Source organism: Drosophila grimshawi, unplaced genomic scaffold (genome assembly GCF_018153295.1).
Source record: "Drosophila grimshawi isolate 15287-2541.00 unplaced genomic scaffold, ASM1815329v1 contig_848, whole genome shotgun sequence".
Lineage (NCBI taxonomy): Eukaryota > Metazoa > Arthropoda > Insecta > Diptera > Drosophilidae > Drosophila > Drosophila grimshawi.
Genome location: NW_025063692.1, coordinates 12,492,352 through 12,508,826, shown reverse-complemented (window position 1 = coordinate 12,508,826; position 16,475 = coordinate 12,492,352). Strand labels below are relative to the sequence as shown.

Genomic DNA, 16,475 nt, shown 5'->3' with positions numbered 1-16,475 from the left:
TATAAATCTATATGATGATAGATGAGAAATGTTTTGTTAATTATATATACCCCAATGATGATAAAGTTGAGCAGGCGATCGACGCCGGTGCTCTTGAACTGTGTCTTGCCCGAGTTCTGCATGAGTTTGGTGTCGACACCGGCAAACACAACCAGGCCGTAGCACCATTGTGTGTTGCGCAGGACACAGCCGCGCAGCAGGATCTTATCGTTGTCGAGAGCGAAACGCTGATTCTTCCAGATGAGCGTGCCATCGAATTTGTTCAACAGATTGTTGGGACGCTCACAGATAATCTCGCCCTTGAAATCCCAGAGTAGATCATGCTGCTCGCCCAGCTCCGTTGTCTCCGTCAGGCATTGTTTCGCCTTCAAGTTCGTCTCGCCATCCAGCTCGGCCGTCTCAATGAAGCACAGCCCATTCGGCTCCGATGTCGTCAGCAGCAATATATCGGCGGCCACAAACTGATTGTTGTCCAACCGTATCACATCGCCCACCTGCACCTCGGACCACTTTGCCTCGATTAGTTTGCCATTGCGTAGTGTCTTCGACTTCCGGTTGTTCACCTGCGAGTCAGACAGATGCCGTTGCTGCAAAGTGAAAAATAAAAAACATTCAACATTTTCTTATTCGATTTGATTACATTTTTGTCGATGGAAATTACTCATTTACTACACATACAATATCATCGTAGGCATCCTTAACGGCTGTTAGCGTTAGCACACCAATCAATGGTATCGCTGTCGTCACTGGCGTCAGCGAGGATATCGCCGGTATTAGCTGGAGCACCAGCAGGCAGAGGAAGTAGAAGTTCGCCAGGCGTTGAAACTGCTCCAGCAGATTGAACGGCAGAAATGTTAATAGCGAATACTTCGATGTCTTTATGTAGTTGTTCTACACAAAACAGAGAAGAACAGCAAAAATAATCAGATTATTCAGCTCCATACTTGAATTATTATTATTATTATAAGATCTCTGTAAGGGGAGCCAATTATCGATCGATTTTTGGCACAAATACATTGAAAAGTTGTCTGGCTCGATAAACAAAAAGAGCTTACGATAATTGTAAATTTTAGACACAACTGAGTTACTTTTTTGTATTTGGCTCATTCAAATTAAAAATAGCATCAAAATTATTTACTCTGAATTGCTATTGGTTGGCGATTAATAATCTTATTATTATAATAATAGCAAAAAAAAATTCAAATTCAAATTTAAATTCAAGTTTTGATCGACATTTGGCGCCAAGTTTTTAATTGGGCATTGGTAAAATGTGTTTGAGCATTTGAAATAAATAATAATAATAGTAATAAATAATAATTAATAATAATGTTATAAAAATTGAGTAAAGATATTTAACTTACGTGATATTTGAATTGAGAATTAAAGTCTTTATCGTTGGCGCGGATTCTGCGTTCATTATCTGCAACAGACGAAGAACAATGAATATTGTATGAGTATTGGTATTGGTAGTGGCTGTATTTGCATTGGAAACAAAGGGAAAGAGTCTCAGCTCTGGGAGCAACAACAGGTGCTAATAAATAAGTATGTATTTGTACCCGAGAAATAGTACGAGCTGCGTCTGCGTCGCATTTGCGACAAACGACGCAGATTGCGTGCCGATGCTGATGTGGAGAGCGGCTGTTCCAGTTCGCAGCTGGGTCTGCTGCTGCTATTGTGGCGACCGCTGAGCAGCGTTTCGGGTGCACTGCGTCGCCAGCTGACCAGTCGCTGCAGCATCGAGAGACGCGGCCTGCCAGCAGCAGGCACTTGCTCTTGTTGCTTGAACTGCAGCTCCACTTCGCTGGGACTGATTGCTGCTGAGTCTGTTGCTGCTGCTGCTGGTGCTACTGCTGGTGATACTGCTGGTGCTGCTGGTGCTCCCATCACACTATAAAAGCAATCATCATTGGCCACAATGCTCGATGTTGTTGTTGTTGTTGCTGCTGCTGCTGCAACTCTTGTGTTTTGTGCAGCAAGTGGCGTGGCGATTGTCAGCGTCGAATTGCCAATGTTCATTGTCTCCGGCTGGGCGAGGCGCACCTGCTGTTGCTGTTGTTGCAATTGCTGCAGTTGCTGCTCCTGCTCCAGTTGCTCCTCGCAGATCAGCATTCGTCGGCGACGCGATTTACGCGCAAAATGAAACCAACGTGTGCGACGCTCAACTGCTCCTGCTCCTGTTGCTCCTGTTCCTGTTGCTCCTGTTCCTGTTGCTCCTGTTGCTCCTGTTGCCGTCTGCTCGGCGTCAGTCTGTTGCAGCTGCCCCTCATCATCAATGTTGATTTGACAGGTGTGCAACACGGATAGCTCCAGTGTATCTGGACGTTGGCGCCTTTTTTGCTCCGTCTCGTTGCATTTTCTGGCGCCGGACATGACTCCGCCTCTTTATATATCCCTCTCTCTCTCACTCACTCTATCACTCTCACTCACTCTCTCTCTCTCGCTCGCTGTTGCTGTTATTGACACCCAGTTGCTTTAGCTGATCGTTGGCCAAACTTCATCTTTGGCTTTATTTATATAAATATATTTTTTGTCATTATTTATTTATTTTCTTTCGAATTTACATTGTTGATGAACAGAAATGTTTCTGCATTTGAAGAGGAATGTTTTTAAAACATATTCATTTTAAGCAAAGCTAGAAATAAATATCATTTTTTTTTTTGGGGATTTTTGAACATTTCTGGGCATTATTCCATTTTAGCCGAGTGCATTCTTAGAGCAAAAAGCAAAAATGAGCCTCGTCATCGCCATAGTCATTAACACCTTAGCAGGATTTGAAAATGCATTCAACAATAACTATTGGCCATCAATTAACCATTGACAAGTTGTGATATTTAGCAATGTGTGCTCGACCAGAAGGTCAAGAATATGGCACACTTGGCGCATCGCGTGCCGCAAATGACAGGTGCAACATCAACACCCACATCTGATTCTAAATGCTACAAACGGCGCGTGGCTAATAAATAAGTAATCAATTTTGTTTTTTTTTGATTTGATTTACTTTTGTGCTTTTAGACTTGAGAGGGGAATTTTGTTTGAATGACTCTAGCCATACAGTGTTCACTGGCTATGCGGTTCGGGTGCTTGGGGATATTTCAAATATGGAACAATTTCAATCATTCTTAAATTACCAGGTCCCACTGTAGCTGCCACTTATTAATTAATTTAGCCTACCTTGCTTGTTGTACAACTGCTTACTATATTATTATTGTTATTATTATTATTATGACTACATACTATAAACAAACAGATGGAAATCTGTTTTAAATATTTCACATTCTTGTTCAAATAATAATTGTGTGACAACGGGAAACTTGACTTCATTTTAATTATTTATTTTTCTTTTGTTTTTCATAGTCGAGACGCGATTCTCTCTGATTACAATTCCAAATAATTATTCAGAGATGTTAATTGATTCTCATTGAATTTGCCACTTTGTGAGTAAGAATTCAAAAATAACAACAAATGGCCAGATATGTAAATTGGACAGGCAAATGGAGAACTAATGAAGAAACTGGGACTCAACACATGTACAGTTGTGCTCAAAATAATAGCATATATCGTCATTTTTCCGATATCTTTGCTCAATATGATCATATCTCATTTATTACTTGGCTCTATTTCTAGTTCTGCTGGAGCATAATAGAGTACTTTGTTACCTGAATTTTCTTTGTAGTTTTCCAAGTTTTGCAAGAAATTAATAATGAAAAGAAATGATTCGGTTGGGTTAGCATTTAAGCGAGATGAGAAGAGACCTCCCCATAAATAAATATACATATATGTATATATATGTATATATTAATATTTGTGAAGAAACAAGAAATATTGAGTGGTATTTGTCGAATAATTAATTAACAATTGGCATCAATGCACACAAGTAAACAGTATTGCAATCGGATTACCTTAAATATATTGTTTTTATTTTGAAAGAGTGAGTTTAACTTTTGATCAGTTTTATGACTGTAGACTATATAAATTCTAAATAACACATTTTTGAAGAATGCATGAAAAGGAATCTAATTTCAAAATAGTAGGAAAATTGGCTCCCACCGCTGCTACATTACTTTAGAGTTGCCCGTAAATTCGTAAGTTTTTTCCAATTAAATTATATTGCCTTTTTCAGCGACCTGAAGCGGAATAGAACCCATGGTCACAGAAAAAATGTCGCTTCTTTGTATTGTCAGTTTTGTGATGCAAGCGAACAGCAAAGCTCTCTCTCTCCCTCTCTCTCTCTCTCTCTCTCTCTCTCTCTCTCTCTCTCTCTCTTTGAGCTTTGCTCGATCTCTTTAAAAAGCTCTCTAAAAAGCTGCATCGCTCTCGCCTTATTGATTGTGGCCACTCTCGCCTTATTGATCGTGGCCTCGCTGTTGAAGCTCCGTTGTTTCAAGCACCTGGTTGAAATCTGATAATAATCTCTGGAGTCTGAGATGCATATAATCAATCAGAATAAGTTGACCGTAAAGCTAACATTTTTATGCAGTCAGTAAATTTAACGAACATTCCTAATTGCTGTTCATTCAAGTCCAAAGTTCTTAAGCTCAAAAGTCAAATCAAGAGCTTTCAACGTTGATCCTTGTTGACTATTGACAAAAACGATCTTTACCAAAAACTGTCAGTGTATGTGCTTGTGTGTGTGTGTGTAATGTGTTTTCAATGCAACTCTCTCTCTCTGTGATATGTGTAAGCAGCCAACCATTGAATGAATCTATAATGAATCCAGAGAGACACGCTAATTACGCCGGCTACAGAAGCACATGCACTACTACTTCTATACTATACACTCACACACATACACCAGTTGCTCTCTTACGCTTTCATTCGATTGCTGCGTAAGAGCAGCAAATTTCAAGAGAGTCAACTCATATGCGATGTAAACTAAATAACCGGCAAGGCTGGGCTACTCTGTATGTGTGTGTGTTTGTATGTATGCATGTAACAATTCACCTATGTGCCTGTTTGCATATGTTTGTGTGTGTGTGTTTTTTTTTTGTTGTGTTGCTCTTCCTCCAACAACGCTTTCACTTTAAAAACGGCATGAGTCACGCACGTGAATTGTGCTCCTTTCCATTGTTTTTTGCCTACTAAAATGGGGGTTTTCTTTCCCTTAACGAGTGCGTTGTCGAATGCGTCACCATGGCAAAGTCGCCTTAGCTTCCAACAAATGAACTACATGTGTCAATGTGTGTGTGCGTGTGTAGTACACGAAAATCGAGAAAATGCGAGAGACGCAAACATAACGAGCCAATAATGCAAGGCGAATCGATGAGGGCTCAATAATAATAATTCTGAGGCCGCCGCAGCAGCGCAGCAGCAGCAGCAGTAGCAGACAAACAAAATTGTGGCGCGCGCGTTGAGTGAGCATCGAGTGTGTGTGGTTATCAAGGGCAAGACGTTGCGGGGTGGGGTGCTCTGGGGGGAGTGGGTGTGCTGGGAGATTCGTTTTGGGTTTGGGTATTTGTTGTTCTGCTGCTGCTGCTGCTGCTGCTTTCTGCCAGGTGCCAAATAGCAGATGTCGACGACGACGAGAAGAACTGCAATAATAAACAGAAGAAGCAGCAACAACAAGAAAATGCTTGCTTTTGCGATATTTTTGCTATTTGCGTACATTTTTAGCACAATTCTTATTGCACTCTTGCAGTGTTTTTCGTTGTTGCTTTCCACTAATAAACTTGTATTTATTTGTTATTGTTTTCACACGCAATTATATCATCATCAATTGGGCTGTGCACTAATATTTTGTGCAATAAAAAACACACATTTTTTGGGTAAAAACACACAAACAAAAAAAAACAAAAAAAAAGAAATAACAAATAACACGAAAGGCTAGAAGAAGAACGCGAAAAACGCGAGAAACAAGCGCTGACCAAACAAACGGTAAACAGCAATCGAGAAACTGCCAAGCAAACTGCAAAACCGAAACGACGACAGCGACGACGACGCGTCTGTCGTAGCAGCAGCAGCAGCAGCAGCAGCAGAACCGCCGACACTGACGCAACGGCCACCAAGCAACCGAACTTACACACAACGACCAGTCACAGTCACAGCCAGAGCCACAGCCTGACAGCGCCGCATTAGGCTCGCGAGAGCCAACAACGACGACGACTACGCCGACGCCGACGCCGACGCCGCTGCCAGCGCCATTGCCATTGCCAGGACAACGGCGGCAAATAACTGATGAGAAAAAAATAAAAAGAAAATGAGGAAAACACAACGTACAAACTACACCAACAACAACTACTGAGAACGGAGACTTGGATAAAAGAAGCACAGCTCCTTCAATTAAGTAGCAACTTTTGCTATTTGATGAAGCCTGCAACCTGCAATCTGCAACTGCAATGGAAGCGTTGCAGTGTAGCTAAAGTGAATTTCATATGTAATTTAAGTCAAACATGCGTACAATGCGGTAAAAGGGATTAATCACGTCCTGCAAATGTTGACAGAAGACATTTTCTCAACCCCACAAAGTATGCTTTGTTTTTTTTTTCTGTCCTTAAGTTAAGCTTTTGAATAATTGAAAATTATTGTATATTTTATTTATGATATTTGAAATAGTTTAGAGTTTAATTCTTTGACGCTGGCAAGCGTATTCAGATGTCGTCATTATGCCAATTGCATTGAATATTGTCAAGTTTGTCAAGCGTCAAAATTAGCAAAATGCTCAGCGAAAACGGCTGTTCGACGCTACGCTTTAAGTTAGACAAAGCGGCAGAGAGGTACAACGAGAAATAGAGAGAGAGAGAGAGAGATAGGGGGAATGGCGTCATAAGAGAGCCCACGTGAAAACACAACAATACAAGCAAAAGACGAAAACAAAACTAAGTGCGCGGCTCTTAAGCAAATTAACGCAGAGTGTGTGTATGTGTGTGAGTGCGGGGTGAAGTTGGAATTGAGGTGAACGATTTGAACTGACCAAACGTACACAGGCTGCTGAATACATACATACATACAACTGTTAAGGCTGTGTATGTATGTATGTATGTGTATACACCCTCGAATAAAGCTTATTATATTTGGCTTGTTTTCTCCGTTCAAATCACACATCCTTGCAGATCTTAACTTCTGATTAAATTTCAAAATTTAAGGAAGTCGCATTATAAGTATCAAGGAAGTAGCCAGGGAGAGTATGAATGGGGCGAGGTGTGGGTGGGTGGACTAGCAAAAAGCGGTTAGCAACAAAATGTCCCAACTGAAAGTAAACAACTACATATTGTACACTGAAAGCTCACTTTCTCTGCTTATCCGTCAATTATTTCAGTAAATGGCAAACAATTGCATGTACAATATAAACAATGTACAATTATATACAATATAAACAATGTACAAATATATACAGCGTATACATATTGTATACACACACATGATAATTCCTCATAGGTTAAAAAATAAAAATATTGTGCATGAAGATTATTATTCATTTGGTATAATTTGGCAGTTTATGTAACCTGGCATAAATAGCCCTGTGTTATATATATTATATATATATATATATATATTATATATATTGATGGATGTATTTAGATTTGGATATCGGTGAACTTTCTTTGTCCCAAGTTGACCATACTTTTACAGATGGTACTTTAATTTTGTTGTCGCATTGGAAGGTGACTTTTCCGATCTATTAATATGCACCCATAGTTGATTATTATTATTAATAGATTATTCCATTATACCATGTCCATCTGTCCATCTGACTGTCTGTCCGTCTTTTCCCATGCAAACTAGCTTCAATTTGAAAGCTTTCTTGCGGAAACTTGGAATATATATTTGCTGAAGGCGGTACATTTATAAGAGCCGGACAGATCGGATAACTACATATATTATAAAGATGCTGTTCAAGAATGAACACTTAATTAAGGAAAAATAAATGAACACATTTGAGTGATTAGAATACTAATGCCTAGCTAGGTATAGAAACCCCACCAGGGAGCACTTGAAATAAAATACATTTGAAATAAACGAATAATAAATAATATAAGACGTAATAGAGGCAAGTCTCTCGAATCCAATTTAAAAATTCGGGCGAAGCCGGATCACAAATCTGCCAGTTGCGAAATTGGCAACTAAGCACACAAAAAACAATAGCGGAAAAGATACTTTATTTCTGGGGGCCATAATGATGCCAAAGATCTTGAACATTCACCATGTGGCAATCAGTTACAAGAAAACTTACTTACAAATTGCGCACATGCTGCCCCAGTGAAAACTATCAATTAATGTAAGAGCATTGCACATAAAAAAATCTAAGAAAAAACAAAATTAAAAAAAAATGTGGCGAAACTAACAACAACAATGGCAACCGCACAAATCATGACCCAATAAACCACACACAACGGAAATGATTCCATCAACTTGAAACACTTTTTGTTGCTATAGTTGTAGCTGTTGTTGTTGTTGTTGTTGTTGTTGTTATTGTTGTCATTGTTGCCATTGCCGGCATTTCATTGTGGCGCTCATTTCATTCATTCATTCGTTCATAAAAACAGCAAATGGAGCGCGTAATAAATTGACAAATCGTAGGTTGTTTTTCTTATACCCTGTAAGCCACTACTAGTGAGTGAGCAAAGACATTATGTGTCTAACAGACAGAAGGAAGCATTTCCAACCCAATCAAATATTTAAATATGTTATATATTATATTATTGAAAGTGATTAACTAAATTCAAAATTTGAAATTAATAAAACAAAACCAAGTTGAAGGTTATAATAAAGCTTATCGATTTTGGTGGCAAGAAAATGTCACCATTTAAAATATTCATATATTCTAATATATATATATATCCCAATTAATCGATATAAAATTGTAAGTAATTAATTAAATTTAAAATGAAAAATATTTAGGTTAAAGGTTTTTATAAAACAGGGAGTTTATACAGTCTTTCAATTCTACAGGAAAATAGCATCGCGCAATGTTGATTAACAGTAGAAATTTGATCAATATTCTAAGAAAAATAAAAGTTGTTATTTTGGAAGCACTTCTTATATGCACTATCATGCATATGGTACAGGGTATCGCTTCGGCTATGGATGGATTTTTCTATTTTACTTGCAGGTTGTTGGTTTTTACTATGCTCCACTCATTTATAAGGTGCTTCGCATACTTAGACTCCCAAATGGGGGTCCACAAGACGTACCGACCCAGAGACACCAAGAAACAGGGAATTAATGGAACCGCGACTGGAGCGGAAATCGTGTCAGGGTCAGCTGACCGCATGTTAGGGCTTTGGTTATCGGATCCAATTCGCTAAGAACTGGGCCAATGCCAGGACAGCAATCATAACAAGTAATATATGTATTGTTCACTTGCTGTAACAAATCAGGATACATCTGATCAATACCAAATACAGACGGATATGTAAGCATAATTTAATCAATCTACAATGCAATAGTTATACCCTGTACAAGTAACCTGCATCGTATGATTACATGTCATAATAATAGTCTAGCCTATAGGTTCAACAATGGTTGCTTGTAATCGGCTAATAAGTCAAACTACAATTAGTAGTCATAATTGCATCGTAATACAAATGTAAATAGTAGCTTACTCTACTCTTGCATAACATTCTCTCTCTCTCTCTCTCTTTCAGACTTTCTCCCTCTCTCTCTCTCTCTCTCTCTCTCTGTCTATGTCACTCTCTCTGTGTCGTTCGCTTCAATTCATATTGAAAGAAAGGTAATTATATTTGATTATAGCGATATATATCAAGTGGAAATAATAACGTTTAAACTAACAGTTGGACCAACGATTCTCGAAATTCATATACAAAAATAGTAGGATTAAAACTCAGCCCACTCACAACATTGTGAAAACAGAATAGCCATAAAATGAAAATCACACTAAAAGCTATAAAGTTTGTTTCTTGATTTAATTAAATATAATAAATGAAATAAATCAAGGACTTGTATATGTAAATACTCTTTATGTCGACTAATTATATTATATTATAGTAATATGAATAATGTATAAATATACACATATGTACATCAATATATTATGTACATAATACAAATTATTACAACACATTGGCGGTGCATGTTCCATTCAAATTTATTCGCCGCGATGTTGCCAGATATGTGCGTTTGACTGTTTACACAGGAGTGTTGCCACGTCTCCAGCTGCCAGCTGGCAGGTGTTTGCACAAATCTGGCAGTATTAATGCCAAATGCTGAACGTTAGAGGCCGCGTAAGTCCGTGGAAAGTCACTCGACTGTCGGGTTCATGTCACCGTCAAATCGTTAGTTCATGCTAATTAAATTATATGAAGCTTTAAATTGTCGAATATCTTTAAATTACCTCATCTTTAATAATTATCTAAATAATAGAAAAAAAGCTAATGTTTGCGTATACATTTTTTTCAACAGTTTTGACTAATTGTTCCTGGAATTAAGAAGAGAAACACCCTGGATTTTAGACACACAACTTCAAAATTATGCCGATTTTCAGGGCGATATTTTTTTAAGCTTGGAATATATATTGGTCATTTTTATAGTCATTTTTTTTAAGTTTTAAAACTAGAGTCCCCAAATGTGGAAGGTATATTACAGGTAAACCGTCAATGGAAAAAATGTTTTGACCAAGGCCATCCTGCCACAACAAATGGCTGATTTCAATTTAGTTTTTTCTTATTTCCGAAATTTTGGAATTTTAGCCACTTATTGTTATTGGTAACAATTTTAAGGCTGTTTTCCAAGAATATTAAAGACACCTGCTGAAGAACTTGGTTAACGTAACACTAGTATTAGCATTTAAGACTAATTTTAATCACAGAATCCTTAGAATGGAACTGGGTATATATTGGTAGAAGTACAGTACACACTCACCTTTGGCCGATTGTGGTTGAGTTTTTGTGCCCATTATGATGAGATGATGAGGGATATGTTGAATTCGTTGCGGCTGTGTGGATGGATCCTTTGATTGATTAATCGTAGTAGTTGCCTAATTTTACTCGAGTAATGTTGTTTCTCTACCTCCTCCTCCACCGCCGCCGCCGTCCTCCTTTGTGGTTGATGTGGTGGGCTTGCAACTCGTTGCTGTTGCACAACTCGCTGATATTCTGATCGGTGTTGTCAAACTCGCTGCCGATGTGGGACAGGTGTTAAACTCCATGTGTTGGCCTTGCCCTGCCGCCGTCAGCTATACAACACAGAGACAACAGGAAAATCCAAAATTGAATTTTTAGTATACAGATTAATCATGGACAGACCTGGTTTTTATTTTTATTTTTTTTAATTATTTATATTTATATTTTTAAATAAATAATCCGGTTGTTTTGGTAAAGGGTGCAGCTGTTGGGGCACGTACAACTCATGTGATATTGTCATATGTTTATGACACGTTTCTTGCTCTCTGTTTTATAAAAGAAAAACAGAAAAAAAACTTTCCAACCGCATACAACTTATTCATTGGTCATTCACATTGAAATACTGCGATTGGAAATGAAAAGTTTGAGCCAGTTAAATGTTTTATGCCTTCACTTGCTGATTGTCACACGGTTTTTTTTTTATTTGTTGTGAAGTTTAATGATATTTTAGATTTATTGGTGAGAATCAGAGCAATTGGCCGTTTAGGTTTTCCATTTATTCAATGGTTGGGAATGTCCGATTATAAATGACTTACTTTTTTTCTAACATCATGCGACCCTTAGCAGCTGAATCCCAACCAGAACAAATCTCCCACTATTACGAAAACTGTTAAAAATCAGAAAGCAATAATTAACTTATGTAGCAATCGCTGACTGGGTGTGTGGATATTGTGATGAGTCCGTTGGGTTATTGGCGATGGGGTTAAGGAGGCTCTTCTCTAAACTATTGCCCCAGAAGCATAAGAAGTACTACGGCCATACAAAAAAAAAGCTGTGTTGTAAGCACAAGACAAGCATGCTCAGATGATGAAGTAAGTTCGAAAATTCCCTCTGGGATGCGTGTGTGTCGAATGGATGAAAGAGAGCAAAGCAACCCAAACAAAACAAAAACAGAGAGAGAGAGAGAGAGAGAGAGAGAGAGAGAGACACATAAATCAAAACAAATGCTAAAACAACAATGGATATGAATGGAACAAACAAAAGCGTTCAAATTTAACAATACGGAATTGAAATCGAGATCGTAGCGAGTGCAAGCGCACCCAAAATGAGAGAGAGAGAGAGAGAGAGAATTGTTTATAAAGTTTATAGCATATGCGAAGCATAGTCAAATAATATTTAATATTTGCAATTTAATGTGACTATTGAAGGCATCAATTGAGCTTCTATTTATTCCAACTGAAGTTAACTTCGATGTGGATTGGTCACCAGACGTATAATCCATCAAATGAATAGGCTTCCAACAGCATAGACTGTAACATGAAAACAAGCCCATCATCTTTAGACCAGCATAATGCCGAAATATTTATGTATCTATGTATATATCTATTTATGTCAGGTGAGTAAGCGCGGCTTTCATGCGAAAAAAAAAGACCAAAAGCAAAAAATACAAAGTACAAATACCAAAGCCACAACACACAAAACGATAAACAATTACGTATGCGTGTGTGTGTGTGTGTGTGCGTGTGTGTGCGTGTGTTTGGCTGTGCGTGCGTGTGTGTATGCTAAAAATATTCACACAAACTGATAGACAGACACACAGTCTGAGAGTCATACTCCATTGTCAGTAATTTTTAATGTTTTTTTTTTGGGAAAAACCCATTATGAGTTACTCTAACAAAGCATGTACCCCGTTCACAGATAATGGATGACAGATATTTTCTGTCAAGTCTGTTGGACAATTTGTAACTTCTCAGACTAAGATAAGACTACTTCTACTACTTTCGTATCATCACACCTATCCTGGACATCAGGGCCAAGTGCAAAACCAGCATAAGCCGAGCCTTTGAATAAAAAGACGCTAATTTAACAATTATGTGAATTAACCAACTGATTAACCAATTACACTCTAATGCTCCAACCAGGAGCTATCGGAATTGCTATCGGAAATCGATTTCTATCGATTTACGAAAAGTGTTTCAACAAATTGTATCAATTTAATGTGGCATACATGAACTTAAATTTCAACTTGCAAGTCGTTGAAACATATAGTCTCTGTCTCTGATATCGGATTCGGCTGTTGATGTTAATGTTAAGCCATTTAAATTAGTACAGATTGTTAAAATGGTATATGTAATGCCAACGCGTTTAAGTGATGCAACTTCGTGTTGATTTATGATTTTGGTTTTACTTAGAGCCGTCAGAGTTATTATTGGAGTTACGAGCATTCAACGTTAATCACTTAGCGCCCGAGAGCCTTATGCGATTATAATGAATCCGTAATCCGGCACAAGCAATCGGCAGCTATTTGTGGCTATTATTTGGAGGCGCAATCAGCGCACAAAGCCAAAATGATGGGGAAATAACTGAGATTTTCGGTATACCAAACACTGAATACTCTGCAGATGATATAATAGAGGTTAGCAAAAAACAGATATTGCAATATCCAAATTTTCGAAAGAAATAGATGAAAATGTTTTTAATTACACAAGAAAAAAAAAATGGAAGACAAAAGTGTAAATTTCAAATAAGTTGAAAAAAGAAATGTATGCTTAGTACAATAATTCAATACCTAATGCATCCAGAATATTCACTGTTTTCGATGCGTATATAATGCGTGACGAAACTAAAATACCATCTGCAAGATTAGGGTATGCAAATGATTGGCTTGCTGCTTATATGCATACCCACCGGCATTACAGGCACACAAAGGTATATTAGAACATCGCTGAGCTAATTAACTTTGGCCTGGGCCTCGGCAAACGCAAAGCGTGTAATTATAATACTAGCCGCCGATCTAAGATATGTACTTTTTCCACTTTTCGGAGGTGTTCACTTTACAAGAACATTCTTTTTTTTTTTGTCTAAAAACGCAACTATTGAACCTTTATTTTTGGCCCAATCAGATTCGATATGTGGCTAGCACAAAATCACAATTTTTATATATTATTCTTTTATGCGTGGCATGTCGCACGCATCGTACACATAATTTATTGGTGCTAGAGGATGAGTCTGTATATAATATCTCTGCACATACATGTGTACACACTCAGAGAGTTGCTTATTGTTTGTCTGCAATAGTTTTAAGGTTGAGGTACACGAGTTTAAGCCCCAAACAATAGTTCTAATATAGTCAGTCATACGCCATTGTAGGCGTAACTGATTTATGATTTAGTTTGATAGTTGTCAACTGTTACGAGGACACATAAAACGGGAAAGGACATCAATCTTAGGCACGCCAAAGATATACACGCCCTTGCACGTGGAGTGAGTGGAGTGAATAGTTGTGGGCTATATGTGACTATATGTAGAATCTGACAGAATGAGATACAAAGTTAAAAGTTTAGGCTTTTATTGTATTTAACTTGATACCAATTGGTCGAAAAGTGTATAATTAACTTGTGCAAAAGGAGTCTTCTCTTCTACAGCCCCGTCGATTTAGCAATGTCCATGTAAAGACTTTTAAATTGATGATTATCAATACAAAACATATTCCGATAGCAATAAAAACCAGAATATATTAAACATAAGTCTATCTTTTCGGGTTTGTATATACCTTGATATATAGTATTTTAATATTTATCATATTACACAGCAGAGGCATTCAAAATGCTTGTGATTTTCTGTTTTCTTTGCATTGGTGAACAACATTCTTCTTAGACATTGTTTCATTTGTTGTTTGCCTAGCTTTGAGAGAGTTTCTTTTGCATGCAGCTGATATTGAGTTAATGCTGCATAACAATTACGCAACCTTTGAAACGTTTCGGTGCCAAATGGGTGCTTCAAAGCGTTGCCATTCATGGATCTGTTGGATTGATTGCTCTAACAGTAAATACTGAATAGTGGCGTCTATTGTGACGTTCTTTTTTGTCGTGACTCATGCTCCATATATAGATGGGCGATGTATGCTACAATGGAAGTGGAAATGGAAATTACATTGATTGATGCTTCACAATAAATTTGAATTTCAATCAATTCAACGCAATTATCCAAACCCGATCCACTCTACGCCTATATGCCTATCATTAACGTTCAGTGCCCAGTGACTACTATTAGTAAAACTCCATAAATATTGCGGAATCAGAAACGAAATCGAAAGGGAAATTAAAATGCAATTGTAATAAGAAAGAACACCTATCTGAGGCATGACATGTACAAACAGTATGTCAAGCAAGTGTTTGGACAGCAATAATAAAATACTTTTTTCCGGTGTTCAAGCACTTTCTTGACATACTGTATATTTATTGAATGATAAGACAGTGATGCTGATCAAGCATATATATATATCTATATATATATATATATTTATATGTATATGTTTTTCGCCAGGAAAGATTATATGCCGATCTTTGAATGACATTTCTAGCAATCTACCATCAAAGCACTAAGCAGAGCTAAAATGATGGTGCATATATGGTTTTATTGATTAACAATTATCAATTCGAAATGAAAAACTATAGGCAAATTGCTACGATGGATATTAGATAACTTTTTTGGTCCCATTTTGCTTATACTTTCGCAGAGGATATTGATCAACTGTCGTGAAGTGTGCACTTATCTATATTTTCTGATTGTGGTGTCGCTTTTATTTAAGCATTGCATTCAATCAACTGTTAATGTTAGATGGTTGGGTATAGGGTATATAACTTTCCATTTCTGGTAATTGCATAGCAATTATTATTTGCCTAAATTTCCCCAGACAACAAGCACACCAAACCAGCGCCAACTTATAATTACCTGCTTATAATTATGTATACACATACATACAAACATAAATATTAACCTTCTTTCGATTTGAAGTAGATTTCTGTTAGTTGAATGTATAAAAAATGCATATATAATAAAAATTAAAAGCACTGCGACACGTCGCACGTCGCCTGTAAATGGTATCCTTGAAGTGGATGGACATATACCCATATTGGACAGGTGCGTTTTTCACCTGGTCTATAAACGAGAGAGAGAGTCAAGGTGTTGCATTGAGTCAAACACTTGTTGAGCTTTCGCACGGTATTGGAATACTAATAAGCTAGCTGGAAAATGGAAAATGGAAAAGGAGAAATGAGCGAGTGAGCCACAAAGTAGAGCACACGTTTCCAAAAATGAGCCACGATATGTATATATGTATGTATATATAGGCTGGGAAATGGTTGTCTGATGATTCCCAAATTGGGTTATCCAGCTGCGTGATGCGTGTCAAGGATTGCGTGCACAGCTTGTCCTGCTGCTTGTTGTCCACGAATCTCCTCCTCGAATGACTCCCAGGACAACGCGGCCTTATATCCACAGAAGCTGATAACAAAAGGGATGTTTCCATCGGGGGAAAAAAAAACTAACAAACAGCAAAACAGCAAAAACAAGAAATTTCTTTATAGTCAAGCCAGATATTTTCGACGAGCTGATACCCTGTATTTCATATACAACAAATACATATAAAAAGATTTTAAAAATCTTCCATATTCAAAT

General features: G+C 37.6%; 1 protein-coding gene across 7 annotated transcripts in view; it reads right to left on the bottom strand.

The window, feature by feature from the left end:
- LOC6565790 (phospholipid-transporting ATPase ID) overlaps positions 1–16,475 on the bottom strand; it is a 38,255-nt gene that overhangs the window by 13,000 nt on the left and 8,780 nt on the right. For 3 of the 7 annotated variants that reach the window (XM_032739024.2, XM_032739026.2, XM_032739025.2), the window contains exons 2-5: positions 10,816–11,128; positions 1,362–1,420; positions 679–891; positions 51–587 (exon numbers count right to left, since the gene is read on the bottom strand). In XM_032739024.2, the coding sequence (XP_032594915.1) occupies positions 51–587; positions 679–891; positions 1,362–1,420; positions 10,816–10,849 (843 nt within the window). In that variant the 5' untranslated portion in view covers positions 10,850–11,128. Of the gene's footprint in view, positions 1–50; positions 588–678; positions 892–1,361; positions 1,421–1,556; positions 2,607–10,815; positions 11,129–16,475 lie in introns of those variants that run through there. The other 4 variants (XM_032739022.2, XM_032739021.2, XM_032739020.2 and 1 more) reach the window with 3 other exon arrangements.